This window comes from Cygnus olor, chromosome 1 (genome assembly GCF_009769625.2).
Source record: "Cygnus olor isolate bCygOlo1 chromosome 1, bCygOlo1.pri.v2, whole genome shotgun sequence".
Lineage (NCBI taxonomy): Eukaryota > Metazoa > Chordata > Aves > Anseriformes > Anatidae > Cygnus > Cygnus olor.
The window spans coordinates 118,489,723-118,509,516 of record NC_049169.1 but is presented as its reverse complement, the minus strand read 5'-3'; the positions used below and the strand labels follow the sequence as shown (position 1 = coordinate 118,509,516).

Below are 19,794 nucleotides of genomic sequence, written 5' to 3'. Positions count from 1 at the left end.
TAGCTAGCTAAGGAAGCATTATGGAAGACCTAAGCAGAAGAATGGTAAATGATTTGTTTAAAGATGGAACTTGTCTTGTACAGTATTTGTCTTCCCCTTTTCCATAATGTGTGTGCATGCTTCTTTAAGGAGTTGTTTGTTGGTGTTTAAATTTTGTAGGATTTAATTTTTGGAATGGAAGGCCTTTGATTCTAGAGCTCCAATCTTAAGGGCAGCTATTTAGAAGAACTGTGTATTCAGGAAAAACTAAGTAAAGAAATATGAACATATATTATGTGTAAGTGTTGTGGAAACGTTTTGTCTTGCTTTTAAATTTCATAGTGAATTTAGCCATGCTTCTGGAGTATGTGTCTTCCTTATAAGCTCTTGTTGAAAGAGGTAGAAACCCAAGGAGGAAAGAAATGGAGGAATAATTACTATGTGTGCATCAAGAACAAACAAAGCTCATTTCCTTTTCCTGATGACCTAATAGCCTCTAAGTATCTTGATCCTGTCAATGTGTTTGTTGGTACTTTTACTGACCCAAACGCAAGGCAACAGCTCTAGTATTTTCTGTGTCACTAGGCTGTGATGCAGTGGAATGGGAATAGGGGTATTTTTTTTTTTTCAAGAGTGAAAAGTATCTTGATGCTTATTTCTAGTTTTACAGACTCTCAGTAGACATGAGTCTTGATGAGTTCAAGGTGGGGCCTTTTGCATCTGCAATGGAATAGCTTGATAAAACAGTCACTACCTGGTCACAGGGGACCTTTGGCATCTCAGTGGATTTGATGGCTAAACAAGGCTTTGGGGGGGAAAAAAGATGAGATTTGTAGTTAACTATTGTTGACTGCCAACCCCAGCATACTGGGGCAAGTGGCTCAGTTATGTGCCAGTGGACAGATACGTACCAGAGCTGTATGTAGCCCTGGAGGCACAAGTGAATGTGTTCCTGACTTGTGTTGAGGGCAGCTGAGCTGTGACAGGACCCCCCACGAAGCATGCACAATGGGGCCTACAAAGGCGCTCAGCTTCCTGCCGTGCCCCGCACGGGCTGCAAGAGCACCGTGTGGAAGCTTAATACCAGAGGGACACGAGGCTGGGTGAAGAAGCCCTTCCCCCGCCGACTGATGCCCCGGCTCCGGGTCTAGGTAACGCTATAACCGAAAAAAGCCCTCAGCGTGCCACTACTGGGGCCTTTCTCCTCCCCACACAGCGGTCGGGGCGCGCGCTACGCGCCCGCTGCGCCTCCATTAGGAGCTGCGCCACAGCGCCGGCTGAGGCGCACAAGATGGCGGCGGGCACCCGCCGGGCCGCCCACGTGACCTGGCCTCCTGCTCCTTCTAGAGGCATCGCGGCGTGGGGCCGGCGGGCTGCTCTCGCGAGAGCGCCGAACAAAGCCAGGGGGCTGGGGAGTGTGTGTGGGGGGGGCGCGCTGTAATCTCGCGAGCACTCGGGGTCGCCAGGCTGGGGAGGAGAGAGAGCGGGCCGCCGGCAGGAAACCTCGCGGTGCTCGCCTGGGGAGGCCGCGCGGGCCCGGCACCTTAAGTCTCGCGATACTTCCGGAGCGCCCTCCATCGAAGCCTGAGCGGTGGTGGTGTGTGTGGGGAGGGTGGGACGCAAATCTCGCGATACTTCCCCCCCCTCCCCTTTCCCCCACCGCCCGCCGGCGCACCGCGGTCGGTTTCACTCGCGAAAGCCAGGCGGAGGGGGGGAGAAGCGCAGCGTGCGCGTTGACGTCAGCGCGCGGCGGCGGGCGGGCGGGGACTATATAAGGGCCGGGCCCGCGGCGGGGGGGGTTCAGTCAGGAAAGCGTTTCGTGGCGGGCGTGTGCGCGAGCGGCAGCAAGCTCCCGGCCCGGCGGATCTGTGTTTCTCGAGGCGGAGCGGGGCACCCCGAGACGATCTCTCGTTATGAGTCATGTGGCGGTCGAAAATGCCCTCAGTCTAGACCAGCAGGTGGGGGACACGGGGCCCGGAACGTGACGGGCGGGGGGGCAGGGCGCTCCGTTAACCGGACCGCGGCCTATTGGGGGGGGGGGGGGTGCTGGGTGCGTGTGTGAGGCCCGGGGCTCGCCTCGCTTCTCGATCCGCGGTGCTTGCGTCGTGATTTTTTTCCCATCCCCTTCCCTTTTTATTTTTTTTAAATTACTTTTTATTTTTGTTGGTTTAGTTCCCGGTAGGCCCAGCCTCGTCGCCTCTCCCCCCCCGCACCGGGGCGGGTTTGTGGCGCATTCGGTTGTTGCGCAGTTACCGGCGTGCCGCGCCTCCCCTCCGTCCTGCCGGGGGGGCCGCCCCGGGGAGCTGGGGGCTTGAGGGGGGGGGGGGGGGAGGAGGATGGGTGAAAAAGGGGCACCTCGGTGCGGCCCCGCCGGGCTCCACGCGTTGCCCCCTGCGGCCTCTTCCTCCTGGCCACGCTCCGGGCCCGGCTTTTGTGTGGCGGGGGAAGCGACGATGGTAAACGCTGGGCGCCGGGACCCCTGGCGGCGGCGGCGGGGAGCGGCCGGGAGTTTAAGGGGTGGGGGGGGGAGGAGGAGGAGGAGGAGGAGGAGGAGGAGGAGGGAGGCCGGGGGAGGGGGGCAGGGAGAAAGGCCCGATAAATGGCGGCCATTGTGCGCCTGACGAGCGGGGCGGGGGGCGGGCGCCGCCGCTTTGTGTCGGCAGCCCCCCTCCCCCGGCCGAGGGGCGGGGGCGCTGGCGGCCGCCTTTGTTCGCGCTGCGTCAGCGGGGCTCGGCGGCCGCCTCGCCGTGCCCGATCCGATCCCCCCCCCCCGGCCGGGCCGGCGGGACCCGGTGACGCAGCTGGGCTCGGAGCAGGTCCCGGCCCCTCGGTGTTGTTGTTCCCTCGTCCCCCCCCCCCCCCCCCCCCCCCCTTTTTTTTTAATCCCCCTTCTCTTCTCCCCCCCCCCCCCCCCCCATCGCGGGGCGGAGCTAAGAGCTCCAATGTGGGGGGGCTGTTATCTAATCTTATTTTGTTTTTTTATTAATTCGTGGGGGAGCGGCGGCCCGCAGGCTTCGTGCAGCCGCTGCCCCGCAGCCTTGGGCGAAGTAGGTCAGGGAGCCGGTGCCGTGTATCCCCCCCCCCCCCCCCCCCCCCGTGTATATCACCCCCCTCCCCCGGCGGCACGTGACGGGTGCCGGCCGCAGGATTAGCTGGGCGGCTGCGGCTGCTCCCTGCTGCGCCCAAATCCCAGCCCGCAGTGCCGGCTGCACCGCCGCACTGAGATGGCGGCCGCGCCGGGCTGAGCCGAGGCGCCATCTCCGAGAGGAGCGCTGGGCGGCCGCTGTAGGCCTGCGGGGGGGAGGGGGAGACCCGGGCGGCATTTCTGTTCTCTGCCCGGGGAGAGACGCTTGTCCACGGTGCCTAACGTCTGCTTCTGTTTACTGTCCAAACGCGTTTTTTTTTTTTAAATCTCTTTTTTGATGCTCGGATGAACTGAACAGGCTGGGTTTTAACTCCTATCTTTAAAGAGGGTGATGCAAGTCCCCTACCTATCAGGATTTTTCAGACATCTTGAAGGAATAATGCATTGGGATCTTTGGTTTGGATTCATTCAGGTCATGTTGGGAGATGCTGCCTGCAATTGGCCTTGCATAAAATTTAGTTGCATATAAACATGTTTTTATCCAAGTCGGTTTCTCATCGTGCCATGTTGGTAAACAACTGCACTAGTCCATACCCAAGTTTTGTGAGTTGCCTACAGCCTTCTGCTTAAATGAGCCTGTATTATGCTTGATTGAAAACGTTTGGGTTACATACCAGGCCATGACTTGAGATACCTTTCAGTAAACTGAAGGTTGCACACAAAACTTAAGAAAAGCAAACCAAAAACAGTATTTGCCAGGGTGGTTGTGGGAAGTGGTCATCTGATGTTTTGGGAACGGTAGCTGCCTCTAAAATGAAGGTGCTGATCTCCAGGTGTTAATGCAGTCTAAAAAAGATGGTTGAGTCTATGCCAATGAAGTAATACCAATTAGGTGGAGCACCTGAGCTGCAGTCTGTATGTTTCAAAAAACTGTTTAATTGATCTCAGGATGCATTTTAATGGGATGAAAGACCATTTTAGGTTGGTGCTTAGCCTAAATACAGTGCATTAAGCAAAAGTCAGCAGTCCTTGATTTGGCAGATGCAGGAGTCTTTTGGCCTTGCTATGAAGACAGCTGAAGGTGTAGCCTTTGGTTTTACTGCTAATGTGGTATCAAAAGACTACAGTCTTGGTTCTTTGTCTTTACAGGAGATGCAGTAGACATAAAGCAATTCCTCTGCAGCAGTAACTTGTCAGAGTTTTGCTTGCCCTTGATCAGCAGAGCTTTTTTTTATCTGAGTATAAATGCATGATGCAACATGTTGATACTTACTTAGCTATCTTATTCTTTCCAGTTTTCTGGTCTAGACTTGAATTCCTCAGACTCTCAGAGCGAAGGAAGCTCTACAAGCAGTAAGTACATACAAGTTCTCAAGTTCGCAATCACCTAGGCAGTTTCTAAAAACAAGTCAGGCTTTTGTAGCAGCGAAAGTAATTTCTGAAGCCAACATTCACAGGCTTACAGGAAAATATAAGGCAATTGCTAGAGACGCGTCTGCTTTAAAATTACATACTTGAGGTAGGCACACTTAATTTGCAGTGATTGTGTAAATTGAATGTTCTGGTAGTGCTTTTACTTAATTATTGTGCCAACTTGAGAGAATCTGGTTTCTCAGGCTTTCTGTGGCCTCTGGTCAAACAACTGAGGCCAGTGTTTGTAGTAGTAATGTGATGACCTCTCTTATAACATCCAGCTGAAGTGGGAATGTTTGAAGGGAAAATTTTAATAGTTAACTGTAGTAGTCCTAGTATCTAACTGTATTAATCTTGATTCACTGAGTATCAACTGTGTTCTGACATGCCAGGCTGAGGTATGTTAGAAGAGGGGATCTTCCAGGAGCTCCCGTTCAGCTTGTGCCTGGTACATTCTGCTTTGTGTGCTGCTTAGCAGACAGATGCTTCTGGATTGTAACTGAAGAATGCTATTCAGAGGCAATTACATGTGGCTTCTGGTTAGATCTAAGCTGAACTGATCGGGATGATTACGTTCAAAGGGAAGGAAAAATACTGGTAGTAATACTGTGAGTGCCAGTATTGGAATGACATAGTGAAAATCTTAAGCTGCTCAAATAACCTGGCACCAGATTAAGTCTTAATCAGTTCCAGGAAGACAGGCTTTCATCACAGATACTGTAACATCCATAAAAGGCGTGTGTGACTTGGTCAAAGAAATAGCACACACGAATGTCTTTTTTTAGAGGGCAGCTAAGCAAATGAATGCAAGAACTTTGTGTTCACTGCTCCGGTCCTCTGTGAGATGTGTTAAGTGTTAATGGATTCTTGTTCAAAGATGATGTTAAAGGCCTTAAAATTTGTGGGGCAGACATTACTGTTCTATGCAAAAGGCATTGTTGTTGCAGAGGCTGATGTCTATAAGGTGCCAGCGCCACAATTTTGTAATGCTGTCTTTCTTTTGTCCTCTAGAAGGCAGATACATTCCTCCTCACTTACGGAACAGGGAAGCTTCAAAACAGGGTATGTATCAGAAACGGTGGCAATGCGTTTAACTGGTTCTTTGCCTGCTTCTGAACTGCCATGAGCAGTCTGTTGAAGGCTTGGACACTACTGTTAAAAGTGACTATGCAGACTGCTTAACTGTTCTACACAAAGCATTGCAAACTCATCTGTTTTAGCATGCCGTTGTTGGTTTCTTTTCCAGGTTACGTTTTAAGCTTGAATTCAGTATCTGATTGGCGAAGCGTCTTCCATATCTCACTAAGCAATTAACTGAGTAAAGCACGATGAAGTCTCCTTAATTTGTCTAGCTATGTGATCTTGTGTATCAGTTTGAACAGATTTTGGGAGTATCTGTTTTTCTGAGAGTGACTGCAATGTGGAAAGTGTAGGAACTAGCAGAGTTTCACTTTATAAATGGATGTTTTATGCAGACTTGATCCTCAGCTGGGGAGCACCTCAACCAGAACAGTTACAGATGTTGCCTTCTCCATACAAGCTATCAGAAGCTAGACAATCTAAAAGAGTAATTGCAGAAGGCAAGATTTGATGCTGTAGCCTGAAACACAAACGCATGGTTGTACACTTGCACAGAGGGGTTGTACTGAGAAAAATAACCTATATATAACGTGCACTTTCTCTAGAACAAAAGATTAAAAAATGTTCTGTGGAACGCTTCAGTGAAGTAAATGATGAATTTTACTGCAACATCTGCAACCTTTCAGAAATAGTTACTAGACATGATGACAATGCGTTGTGTAGATAAAAGGGAAATGTTTCATCTAACAATTACTGAACTGCTAGCATGGAGAAACTAAAGCTTCAAGCTGTAGCGTAGTGGTAAGGAATTAAAACTTCATAGTATGGCATGACTTTTATCTCATGCTTCTAAAGCAATGCTCTGGACTTTGAAGGATTCTGTTTCAGATAGTGCAAGAGGACTCTTATTTCCATTAGCATGTATTTCAATACTCTCCTCCTACGTACACCTAAAGTTTTGTTTTTCTTCTGGAGCTACTTAATGACTAAAACAAATGTTCCACTCCAGTTTTATGCTACTTGAAGAAACAGCTCAGCCTTTTGTCTTCACATGCTTCTGAGCTGTTTTCTTTATATTTAACAAAGATGTGGCCTAAAGCCACAAATGATGCCGAGCAACCTGAGAGCTGAATCTACTGGGGAAAGTGCAAGAACTGTTTGGCAGCTGTGTGCTCCTGAAGTTCCCAGTAATTTTAACATCAAAAGTGAAAAGTCTAACAGGAAATCTGCTAGATAAACCCAGAAGGAACATGCTGGTTTCTTAAAGCAGTGCAGGAAATAAGAATCAAAAATTGGAGTTTGGTACAAGTTACAAGCCAACATTTGGCCACATTGGATACAATGGTATTTTAACCTTACATTGAGTTTTGTGCCCTGTATATATGGGAATGTCACTCAAATTTAGCTTTGCATAGAACAGAAGAAACATTAAAATGTCCTTGTTTTTTTTTCTGGGGACTTGGAAGTGTTGAACAGCTTCCAGCTGAAAAGTTTTCTGAGAGATGGTTTAAATGTCCATATTAGAGGCTGCCCTCCAGAAAGCCTACTTCTGTACTGGAGGCCATCTTGCCTCACTTGATACTTGAATTCTGCTCAGTGGGTGGTGTGGTTTACCTTTAAAGTGGAAGTTAGGTAGGTGTTTGAGGTGTTCCTTTGAAACAAGAGGGGTGAATGTTGCCTTTTGTACTTGATCAACTTGGAGATAATACTAGGATCTATTCATGATGTCACTCCAGATTCTTCATTCACGACATTCTTTCAATAACTGATGTTAGGTGCTTAAATATCACCATGCAAAAAGGCAAACAAGTTACGTAATTTGTTTGAACAGGCCGTGTGCCAAATTTAGTTGGTTGTAGGCTGTCAGCTTCTGTTGGTTGGCACACTTGGTGTTTCAACTTGCTTGAAACCTTTTTGAAGACTTTATCACTGGATTCCTCCTGACTCCCTGTGATAAAAGTTCATGATAGCTATGTGGAGAAAGCCATCCAGTTCAGGGATGCACCCTGGATTCAAGGATTCAACTTGCAGCAAAGTGTGTATCAGCATGGCGATGTGAAATGGAGCTATTTTCTAGGATGATGTAAAGTATGTAACAGTTGTATACGTTGTTTACAACTAAATAGTCAGTACCTTTTTGCTGGCTGTTCTGTATAGTGGCTGTACCTTGAAACCCTTGAGAACAGATTGTTCAAGGTGTATATGTTAGAAAGCAACCAGCAAAATAGACTTTGGATAGTAGTGGTTCTGTAATGGAGCTCTTGAAGCAGTGTTACAAGCCTAGTCACCTGATACAATTTATGGATCTAAAAATGAAACTACATGACAGAATTGTATTTCAGTAATCCAGCAGGTTTCTCACAAACAAGGTCCTCCTTGACTTCCATGAAAGTGTTAGTTAAGCATTGCTGCATTCAAATGGTAAAGGAGACTTGAAAATAAATAGTTAGTTTCTGCTGTGTGTTGTTTCCTTAGACATACTCTGGAAACAACTAGTGTGTAGTTTCTAGCTTGGGGTTCTCAATTTCCTCTGTAGCTGATGATGGCTTAGTAATGCAGAGACACTATTAAAGTTGCACAATGGACTTGTGGCTAAGTAAGAAATTACTTAAGGCAGTGGACTTAATTATTTAAAAATATCTGTTTGTTCTCTGTTCTACCTGAAAAGTTAGTATCCTCATGATTACATAGGTGTTGGCTGAGGAAGCAGGCTAAAGGGTCTAGAATACTTACTTAAAACATCCTGAATATTTCTGTTTAAAAAACCTTACAGTGCTTTCATGATCTGTTAGGTAAGCTTAAGCTTTTTCCATACACCTAGATATCTGCCTCTATCATAATACTAATAACGTCAGTTTTGTACCTGGGAGCAGGACAACACAACCGCAGGAAATAAGAATGCATTAAAAAAATTCATTTAAACTGGTGAAAAGCAAAATAGCCGTTAAGTAGTCCAAGCTACAGTAGATGGAGCTCAGTATGCAAGGCTGCCTGCTCTGAAGTGTTTTTACTTCCCTGAGCTTCACTTGGTAATACTAAAGTGCCTTGTCGTACTGCTTTCTCATTGCACTTCTGGAAGCTGCTCTTGGATATTTAGTCTGACCTGATCTATAAAGATCAAGGAGTAAATGTTAAGAGTTACTTTTTCTTTATTAAAACAATCTATTGCTTCTGCGTGTGGCAGCTTTTCAAGTAAGCTGACAGTGATTGGCGTTAGAGCATTATAAATGTGACCTAAAATGCTGATTGAATAGCGTGGCAACTACCACTTCTCATAGGTGCAAGAACTACAAGAATTGATTAGGAGTTCATTAACTTACTGAACTCCAAAATTACCTCTTGGGGAGAAATACGTACTGAATGGAATCTGTGCACATCTTTGATAAAAATCAAACTATGCACAACAGTCTGGAAGTGAAATACGTGTCCCTAACTGTTAAGAATGGTACATGTGTGTGTTCACAACTTGGGTCTAGACATTGCTGTGCGAGCTTAAGGAAAACTACGGTGAGTTACCAGCTTACACTGCTGCAGATTCAGAACACTGGGAAGGTAAATAAATAAACCTACTTGGTATGCTATTGGGAGTATAAAATGGACTCCTTTCTGAAACTTCAGACTTGGAAGGTCTTTGTATAGTGTAGTGCGGAGTCAGCCCAATTTTCTGGATCCAGGCACTAACAAAAAACATCTAGATCTTTCTTAAGATCACTCTGTCAGTAGCACTACTGTTAAGGTTGCTCAGCAGGAAGGTACACTCCCAGATTTTTAGTATGTTTTGGAAGTAACTCATGCTAAAGCTTGCATTAATGAATGATTATTTTATTCCTTATCTTCTGCCTCTAAATATGAAGTTTTTCTAGTCCTTAAGGGTGGACTCTCTTTGGAATAATTTTATGTTAGTTGCTTTCGTTTTGTCTGGCACAAAAATCTTCATTGGCTTTGTTTTTGCAGAGCTTGCGAAAAAGCATGCTCACTGATAAGAGTGATAACTACATTAAACTTCACTTATTCTCTCTGCATCCCACAGTTGAGACTTTAGGTCTTACTTTTAAATTTGTGAGGGTTGAACTGGGGATCAAATTTTGTAAGTGAGGTCCTTGGTCTAGTGCCAAAACACTTCTCAATGTTCTACAGTTCCATTAGTCTCTTCATTTGTATTGAAGTTGCAGAGAACATGTAGAGCTAGGGTTCTGAATGCTTGGAATTATCTTATTTTTTTCTGATACACTTGAGGTCCTGGTTCTGTGTTACTTCAGTTATTGCTATCAGAATGCAGCCATGAATATAATGGGTTCAGTTTGCACCTATTTAATGTAAATAGAAACATGAAATAATTAGAACAAGAAAGTGTGTGAGGCCTTACACAATTCAGAATCAATCCCCCAGCCATATTAGCAATTTGGCTAAATCAGTATTGGCAATGAGTAATGTTTAGTGCCTGAGTCTTCTACTTGTATGTCTTCCTTTTTTAATCATATAAGATAAAAAGTTCAGTGAAGACTTACTGGCTGGACTTAGTTCTTGTAAAAGCCTGGACTGTGTAATGTATAGTTAAAATATGTTTTTCCCCACTAGGTTTTGATAGTGGTGGCTGGAGTTCCAGCAGAGACAAGGATGCATACAGCAGCTTTGGCGTACGGTCTGATCGTGGAGCAAAATCAAGCTTCTTTGACCGTGGAAATGGATCAAGAGGAGGAAGGCAAGTGCCTATTTGTATGGGCTTTGCATTCTAAGTCTGTCTCTGTTCTAGTAGTACACCTGTGATCTTGCTGGAAAAAGCAGTTTTAAGTGTGGTTCTAGGATAAGGTACAAGGAACCTGGGAGGGGGAGAGAGATGCGAGAACCGTGTTTAAAGCTACAGGAATTCAAGGAGGGTGAGCTTGCATGTGTCGGAAGATGTGCCCTATAGCTTACCACCAGCTACTTACTGCAGCTGTAATGACTTGCTGACTTTCCATTTCACCAAAAAGGGCTACATGGGTGGATACTATCAGGAAACAATTTAAGAGATGTTGGGAGCACAAGATACATCAGAACTGATTTTTATTTCAATATTTTTTTTCCATGTTGAAAGTGTAGTTAATAAAACTGGGTGAGACTCTTGCAGGTTCTCTGCCTTATTTGATCAGTCTTACACACATCATGCGTTGTATGCACAAGTGTGGTGAGAGTGACCTTTATCGACTAGTAAGGCTGATGCTAGTATCCAGACTTTTCTCAAACATGATTTACCAGACCAAAAACTAAACAGTTGAGGTAAGGATGTTTTTCACCTTCTTTCCAAGCTAGTAATACAGGTGAGCTCCCTCTTCATAAAATCGGTAATGTGACTTGTAATTGAGGGATTTAGTTTGATCATGTATTGTGGTGGGGGAGTAGAAGAACAAATTCAAGCACTTCAGGGTTTTGTCTGGACTTGGGAGGCAAATGTAATGTGAGGCACAGAGAAGGTGGGTGGTACCAAACAATATCTTACAAGAGGCTCCCTGCAAAAAAAAGACTGAGAAACTTCAATTGTAGCTTTATAGGCAGATGACTACTTTAATTTTAAACTTAAAAAAAGAAAAACAACAAAACAACCCTCAAGCCCTGGTTTATTTTGATACATGTTTCAGTGTGTTAAGCTAAAACCCAACTCCTAAACTATAATAGGAGCAAACTTCCCTGTCCAAAACAGAATGGATGTGACCTAGTCAGATATTGATACATAGTCCTCATTTCAGTTCCCAGGTCAATGTATGAGTACAGATCACCTGATCACTCAAATTGTTCTATGGTCATGTATCTAATATACAGACCATACTCCACTAGATTACAGTAGCTCTGACTTTCATTGCATGTGATAAAAATCCTGGTGTCCAGGAACAGTGGTCTAATAATACTCTTGCTATACTTAGATATGAAGAGCGTGGAAGAGGCAGCGACTATGATAGGAGTGGCTTTGGTAGATTTGACCGTGGTGGAAATAGCCGCTGGTCTGACAAATCCGATGAAGATGACTGGTCAAAGCCTCTTCCCCCAAGTGAACGCTTGGAACAGTAAGTACTGGAATGGTGTAAATCCATATGATGGGGGGCTGGTTGATTTATCTAATAAGTAAAACACCATCTCTTCTGCTTTTAGGGAGCTCTTTTCAGGAAGCAATACTGGCATTAACTTTGAGAAGTATGATGACATTCCTGTTGAAGCAACAGGCAGCAACTGTCCTCCACATATTGAAAGTGTAAGTGCTTTGTTTAATTTGATGTACTTAATCTGCACTGTTCTGAACATGAAACATGTCATACTGCCTTAAGTTCAGGAAGCAAGAGAAACCTTGTCTTGACTCTCTACAGCTAAGGTCTCTTTTCAGAAATTCAGATTAGGTATAATGAACAAGACAAAGGAGAAGTTGTATAAGCTTGTTTGGTTAACGCTTGTAGTTCATTTAACTGTGATGTGCCTTTAAACAGCAACTGTGTAAAGAAGTAGAAGTGCTTGGAGGTGATAGGGTGTTGCAGCAATTGCTAAAGCATGGACACTGTCATGTCTTAAGCATATAGGCTTGTGTTGCCTGTACTCAAGGTTTGGCTGGCTTTTTAAGAGTTACTTACATGATAACGGCACTAAGTAGATATCTTATGTCTTGTAACTAACTCCTGAGTATTTGTGACCTTAAGTTCTGTAGTAAGAAATACAAACAGAAGCTACTTTATGAAAGACTGTGGATGGAATGACCTCTTCATTCAGGGAAGGATCCCCTCCTTAAATCTTTGAAAATATCTTACAGTTCAGCGATGTTGACATGGGAGAAATTATTATGGGAAACATTGAGCTTACACGTTACACCCGTCCTACTCCAGTCCAGAAACATGCAATACCTATTATTAAAGAAAAGAGAGACTTGATGGCCTGTGCTCAGACAGGTAAGTTTGTAAATTCTTATGTTCAGTCTCAATAGGTTCAATAGCTTTTGTATTCCTTGAGCTGTTGGTGAGAGATCTGGTCTGTAAGGTAGTAAACTTCTTGTCCAAAATGTACCTGTTGTATTGGAAACTATTAGCTTAGTCTTGCTAATGCATTAGATGTGGCTTGACTGGTTTTACATTTTATCCTTGGAGAGATGTTAATAGCTTAAATCCCATTCACTTCAGGGTGTTGCAATGTTGAACGAGTCTTCTCGTAAATGGCTTCCTCTGGGTGAATAGTGTGTTCCAGTAGCATGGGCAGTATCCCTACGTCTAATGCAGATGTTGCTGGGAATGTTAATGATGCAGGATTAGGCGCAGTATATGGCAGTAGTTTTGAAAATAACTCCCTAATAATACTAAATTGTATCTAATAGGGTCTGGGAAAACGGCTGCGTTTCTTCTACCAATATTGAGCCAGATCTATGCAGATGGACCTGGTGATGCTTTGAGAGCTATGAAGGCAAGTATTTTAGTAATCCTGGAGAAGCTAAGACCAGTATATTTTTGTCATACGCTGTTGTCTGCTATTGAATACAGCAGCTGGGCTATAATCATTTTGGTTACATAAAGCAAGTTTCTCACTTTCAGTGTTCTCCTTTGCAAAGTATGGGTTGTGGAGCAACCTGTTGCTTTTTTCCCTATCTAAGGAGTTGTAAACGTTTTTGCCTACATATAATTATGTGCATCAAGATGCTTTGTTGCTTAAGCTTTAGGAGCACTTCCTTGCTGCAGAAAACTATTTGGTCATGCATCACATGTCTACGTTGTAGTGACTTCAGGACAGGAAGAAGCAGGCTTTTTGGTGTTCTGTGGCTAGGATTTCTCTTACATAAGTTATGGATGACTGCAGGTTGTAGAGGACAAGCTTTTGCAGCTGTGTTGCTGTTAACATATTAACCAACAGTTTAATCTTGGGCCCTGCAGCAGGGCAGAGTCTTGAGAGGCAGTGCTCTAAAACTGTTGACTCTCAGACACGCATAATTCCCTGTTAAGGGAAGCTCAGTAACCTTAGATAGCTATTACAAAAGCAGTGTTGTAATTCCACTTGTAGCTGGGGTACTAATTGCAATTTGTTTCAGGAGAATGGAAGGTATGGACGCCGTAAGCAATATCCAATCTCGCTGGTCTTGGCCCCAACTAGAGAACTGGCTGTACAGATTTATGAGGAAGCCAGAAAGGTATGTCTAGGAGCTCATCATTAAAGTATAGTGTAAAATCTAGTTTTTCTAGAGCTAACTTAACTGTTTTTATAGTTTGCATACCGTTCCAGAGTTCGTCCCTGTGTTGTGTATGGTGGTGCAGACATCGGTCAGCAGATACGTGACTTAGAACGTGGATGTCACTTGCTTGTGGCAACTCCAGGACGACTGGTTGATATGATGGAGAGGGGAAAGATTGGACTGGATTTCTGCAAGTAAGTGAAGAGATTTTGTCCATATCCTCATGAGTTGCCGACAGGAAACTCTCCGAGTGAGATCTGGAGAAGATAACACTTAATATCTAGCTTTCAAACTGTAAATACCTAGTTGAGACATGTAGTCCAATGTCCGTATTTGGTTACAGCTTAAAAATCACCTTAAAAACCCTCTTATTTTTTAGATACCTAGTGCTTGATGAAGCTGACAGAATGCTTGATATGGGTTTCGAACCTCAAATTCGTCGAATCGTTGAACAAGATACTATGCCGCCGAAAGGGGTGCGTCATACCATGATGTTCAGTGCGACTTTCCCCAAGGAAATCCAGGTACTTCACAAGTTCAAATATCTTAAGACTGTAATTTCACCTCTGTAAGGGGGGAAAAAATACTGATATTTTTTTCCTTCCCTTTCTTTAGATGCTTGCTCGTGACTTCCTTGATGAATATATCTTTCTGGCTGTTGGCAGAGTAGGTTCTACATCTGAGAATATCACACAGAAAGTAGTGTGGGTGGAAGAGTCAGACAAACGATCATTTCTGCTTGACCTGCTAAATGCCACAGGTAAAGACTGGCTTCAAATAAGCAAATACTGGAATATTAAGATGAGGCAAATCTGACAGTGCAGGTAATGAGAACTTCCATTGAGTAGGGGAAGGAAAAGATTACCTTTTTTTGCATTTGTTTTGTGCAAGGCACTCATTGTATGATGACTGAGTGGCAGTTAAGTAGATGCAAACTCTCTGGAAGATCTCATTTTATATTACTGGTTTAGAACAAAGAACAAATGAGAGCAGACAACTGAAATTGCCTTTTTCTAGGTAGTGAAGCTAAGTATTTGTACTGCCTTTCTTTTGCTAACTTGTGGTTGTTTTATTGTTAGGCAAGGATTCCTTGACTCTGGTGTTCGTGGAAACTAAAAAGGGAGCAGATGCTCTTGAGGACTTCCTCTACCATGAAGGATATGCCTGTACAAGTATACACGGAGATCGCTCTCAAAGAGACCGAGAGGAAGCACTGCATCAGTTCCGTTCGGGCAAGAGCCCAATTCTTGTCGCCACAGCTGTAAGTGAAAACTCTGAAGCTTGAGCCAGTAGGCATGTTATGCCACTTCTGGAATTTTTAATCAATTTGATTTGATCTTTTTAACCACTAGGTAGCAGCAAGAGGACTAGATATATCAAATGTAAAGCATGTCATAAACTTTGACTTGCCAAGTGACATTGAAGAATATGTACATCGTATTGGTCGTACAGGCCGCGTAGGAAATCTTGGTAAGTACAGACAAGGTTTCATACCTAACTTGCTAGGTGCAGTACTACTGGCCAAGTGGCACACTGAAACTACAGAGTGCTTGAGAAAAGCCTGTGTGCCTTCTGTGACCTGGCAATATTGCTAGTAAACTGTACAGTACTGGGTACAGCTTTCCTTCATAGGAAGTCTGGAGGTGTTTAGCTATTAAAGTGCTACTGAAATCTAATGTTTGCGAAGTGGTGATGTCAGTAAGTAGTATCTTGGTGTCACTTGTATCTATTAAATCAAGCAACACTTCTACGTTATGTGGATGGACTTCAACCATTGTCCATACAGTGTGGAAAGTATCCGGTTCTTTCAGCTAGGGACTCCGCTGTTCAGTAAAGTTTTGATGCCACATGTAAGCTTGGTATCTTCTGCGTCCATCAGTAGGTAGCAAGGGCTTGTGCGAGCGTCTAGGGTGGAGTAATGGTAGTAAACAGCTTTCTCTTCAGATAATTCTCGTGTTCTCAAGCTTGACTATGGTGAGCATGATGTACTTGCCACAGCCACAAGTGGGATATGGAATGGGATTAAGTGCTATAGTGTATCTGCTTTGTGTGGGGTTAAAACTGAATATTTACTTATAGGTCTTGCCACCTCATTCTTCAATGAGAGAAATATAAACATCACCAAGGACTTACTTGATCTTCTCGTTGAGGCTAAGCAGGAAGTACCATCTTGGCTGGAAAACATGGCTTATGAACAGCATCACAAAGGGGGTGGCAGCCGCGGGCGATCTAAGAGGTAATGATCAGAACTGATCTGGCTAAATATATTCTTCCCCTGTTGTGAGAGGCAGTTCTGTGAGTTGTTTTCAGTGTAAAAATACAGTTAATGTCTGAGGAAAGACAAGCCAGTGCTGTATAAATAGAAGTCAGGTGCATCATCAGAAGGTGACAGTTTAATATCTGTCTTAATTTAGCTAGTGTGATTTGACCTCGTGGATTTTTTTGCTGTATTTTCTTCAGAAGCATGCTTTTAGGATGGTTTTTCTCTTCTACATTATTAGAAGGTGGTCATAAGTGCATCCCTTGAACTAATTATAGATGACCTAATTATAGGCTCAGGAATTCTGTGGAACAGATGAGGTTGCATCAAACCTCATGAGGACCTGAGAAAGTAACTCATGTTGTGTAACATGTCAAGTTCAACGTGACCTTGTTTGAACAGTAAATTTCCCTTAGCTATACAGAATGCCGTTTCCCAGATAGTGTTGGGATGCTCGCTAAGAAGCGCACTGAACTCAGCAGTGGTTGGCCAGCTTTAATGTGAAGTGGAGAAATGTTTGTACTTTGATCTCAATGTCTGCAGTGCTTAAAACATGACAAACTTTTACTCAAGTGTCTTTTTCTTTTCCACTATACAGCAGTAGATTCAGCGGAGGATTTGGTGCCAGAGACTATCGAACAAGTAGTGGTTCTGGTAGCAGTAGCTTTAGCAGCAGTCGATCAACCAGCAGCCGCAGTGGAGGAAGTGGCAGCAGAGGATTTGGAGGTAAGAAAAAGAACAGGGTAGTCATGGCTGGCAGCTATAGAAACAGATGTAAAATGCTTGATAGTAAAACTTCTGGAGGTGTAATAAAGCAAAAATTGCAGTAAATACTAGGTCACTTGGTGCTTGCTATGCAAAGCTTCAGTATCTATTGGGTCCGTTAGCACAACTTACCTGTATTTGATTAGTTTGATAGGACCTCTTTTTCCTGTGGTTTGGTTTGCATTTGACAGCGCTTTTGGGTGGGCTTTCTTCTATAGGTCATAGATGTCTAATTTGTGCCCCAGGCTTTTTCTTTTGTGAAGGCTCAAGTTGTCTTCAGCAGGTTAATTAAGCATCACTTTCTCTTGCCTTTCATAGGTGGTGGTTATGGAGGCTTCTACAACAGTGATGGATATGGAGGCAACTATAACTCCCAGGGGGTTGACTGGTGGGGCAACTGAATCTGCTTGCAGCAGATAACCTACCAAACAAGCTAATATGGAAACCACATGTAACTTAGCCAGACTATACCTTGTGTAGCTTCAAGAACTCGCAGTACATTACCAGCTGTGATTCTCCACTGAAATTTTTTTTAAGGGAGCTCAAGGTCACAAGATGGAAACAAAGGAACAAGTAGCCCTATCTTGAAGGTGGTTTTGAAGACTCTATTGCTGTAGTCAGGATTAACTCCCCTCCCACCCATCCCCACCCAGAAACTGCATTTATAATTTTGTGACTGAGGATCATTTGTTTGTTAATGTACTGTGCCTTTAACTTTAGACAACTTTTATTTTGATGTCCTGTTGGCTCAGTAATGCTCAAGATATCAATTGTTTTGACAAAATAAAAATTACTGAACTTGGGCTAAAATCAAACCTTGGCACACAGGTGTGATACAACTTAAACAGGAATCACTGATTCATCCATAATATTACAAAGAAAAACTTATGCGGTAGCCTGCATTAGGGCTTTTGGTATCTGCAGATTTGAAAAATAAAACATCTTGAAGCATATCAATGCAATTAGTTTCTAATGTGGCAAAACTGTACTAAGTTAAAGTTCTGATTTGCTCACTCTATCCTGGATAGGTACTTAGAACCTGATAGCCTTTAATAAAGCCATTCCAGTCATGATGAGATGATGTATGGATACATGCATACATTAAAAGCACTGTTTTTGAAGTTAATGCAAGTAAATACAGCAATTCCTTTTTCAATATTTAGGCAGATCATTAATGTGAGCTAGCCAAATGTGGGCAGAATATTACAGGGAACGTTTAAAGGTCTGATAACTTGAAATAGTTTTTAGGAGAATTCATCTACTTAGACTTTTTAAAATGCCTGCCATATGAAATTGAAATGGTAGAATGGCTGACCATGGCAGTGATTGGTCCTCCTTAAGGGCCTGACTGAATTTTTGGTCTAATAACGCATGCTAGTGTTGATGTTTTTTGGTCAAGAGGGTATGAACAGGAAGAATTATGCAGCAGGCTTTATTTTAATGCAGATTCACATTACTCTGTTCAAGCTGCGTGGAGATGTTAAACTGGCTTACTGTAGACTTTGTAAAATGGCTCCAGAAGAGTAACAAACAAACCTGAGATCACAGAGGTTGGAAATGTACATAAACTGCACAAGGTTTCAATTCTGCTATTAAAGTGCAGTTTTAGTCAGTTTTAGTTGCATAGGTTTCCATTGTATTTATAGTCTGTTTATGCTAAATCTGGCCAAAGATAAGTATTGTCCACCAGAAAAATGCCTCTGCCACTTGGAATTTCTGTGCTGACTTTGTGGCCAGAGCAGTTAACAACTCTAATCTACAGTGGCATAGGAAAATGGCAAAAATCTCCTAAAGTGCAATAGATTTTTTCAAGTGTATTGTGCCTTGTTCTAAAACTTTTATTAAGTAGGTGCACTTGACAGTATTGAGGTCATTTGTTATGGTGCTATTTCAAGTCTAGGTTTAGGCCCTTGTACATTTTGCCCATAACTTTTTACAAAATACTTCTTTTATTGCACATTCAGAGAATTTTATATATGTCTTGTGTGCGTGTCCTTAACTTCCAATCTTATTTTGTCTCTTGGAGATTGAACGCAGCTTGTTTAAGGAGAAGGAAATAGATTCTAAAACTTATTTGGGACCATGGGAATGATAGCTGGGAAGAAAACTATTTGCACACGACAGATTTCTAGATACTTTTTGCTGCTAGTTTTGTGTAATATTTATTGAACATTTTTGACAAATATTTATTTTTGTAAGCCTAAAAGTGATTCTTTGAAAGTTTAAAGAAACTTGACCAAAAGACAGTACAAAAACACTGGCACTTGAATGTTGAATGTCACCGTATGCGTGAAATTATATATTTCGGGGTAGTGTGAGCTTTTAATGTTTAAGTCATATTAAACTCTTAAGTCAAATTAAGCAGACCCGGCATTGGCAGTGTAGCCATAACTTTCTGATAGTAAAACAAAAATTGGCAACTTAAAATTAAACATGCCAAGGTTTTGATACACTTGTCTTAAGATATTAATGAAACACTTCTAAACACTGATGTGAAGTGTCCAGATTCTCAGATGTTTGTTGCGTGAGTTTTGTTTAGTTGTGTGTTTTTTTCAGTGAATGTCTGGCACATTGCAATCCTCAAACATGTGGTTATCTTTGTTGTATTGGCATAATCAGTGACTTGTGCATTTTAGCAAGTTTTATCAGCCAGCAATATTTTCAGTTCAGATACAAGGATTCAAAACAATATGCAAGAATGGATTTAAACTTGCTGAATGTGAAAATTGAATTTCAAGTCACTGTAGGTTTAGAATTGCTTATTGTATTAGTTTAGATGCTAGCACTGCATGTGCTGTGCATATTCTTGATTTTATTAAAATAAAAAAGTTGAACTGCACAGTCTACTCATTTGTGAAGCGTCACTCTTCTGGTTTATGAGATCTGTAGCCTGAGTAATCTCATTTGCAGGCAACTCTGGAAGCAGGTGAACATAGTGTGGTACACATCAGTGTGTGCTTAGAAAATGGCAGCTAAACCTAGGTTACAGCTGTAGCAAGCAGAGATCAGCTTCCACCCACCATGTAGGACACTTGCACA

The 19,794-nt window shown here is 43.1% G+C and overlaps 1 protein-coding gene across 3 annotated transcripts; it reads left to right on the top strand.

The window, feature by feature from the left end:
* The first annotated feature begins 5 nt into the window (after positions 1-5).
* DDX3X (DEAD-box helicase 3 X-linked) lies at positions 6-19,594 on the top strand. 3 transcript variants are annotated; one of them, XM_040545547.1, is made up of 17 exons: positions 6-44; positions 4,360-4,417; positions 5,489-5,539; positions 10,136-10,259; positions 11,458-11,598; positions 11,684-11,783; positions 12,330-12,465; positions 12,885-12,970; positions 13,590-13,688; positions 13,764-13,924; positions 14,110-14,254; positions 14,346-14,490; positions 14,810-14,991; positions 15,083-15,200; positions 15,810-15,966; positions 16,589-16,716; positions 17,074-19,594. In XM_040545547.1, the coding sequence occupies exons 1-17, from the start codon at positions 21-23 to the stop codon at positions 17,154-17,156; spliced, it is 1,938 nt and encodes a 645-aa protein (XP_040401481.1). In that variant the 5' UTR covers positions 6-20; the 3' UTR covers positions 17,157-19,594. The 3 variants fall into 3 exon arrangements, with proteins under 3 accessions (XP_040401481.1, XP_040401480.1, XP_040401479.1); XM_040545546.1 differs by lacking the exon at positions 6-44 and adding an exon at positions 1,454-1,937; XM_040545545.1 differs by lacking the exon at positions 6-44 and adding an exon at positions 2,301-2,435.
* Positions 19,595-19,794: the final 200 nt, after the last annotated feature.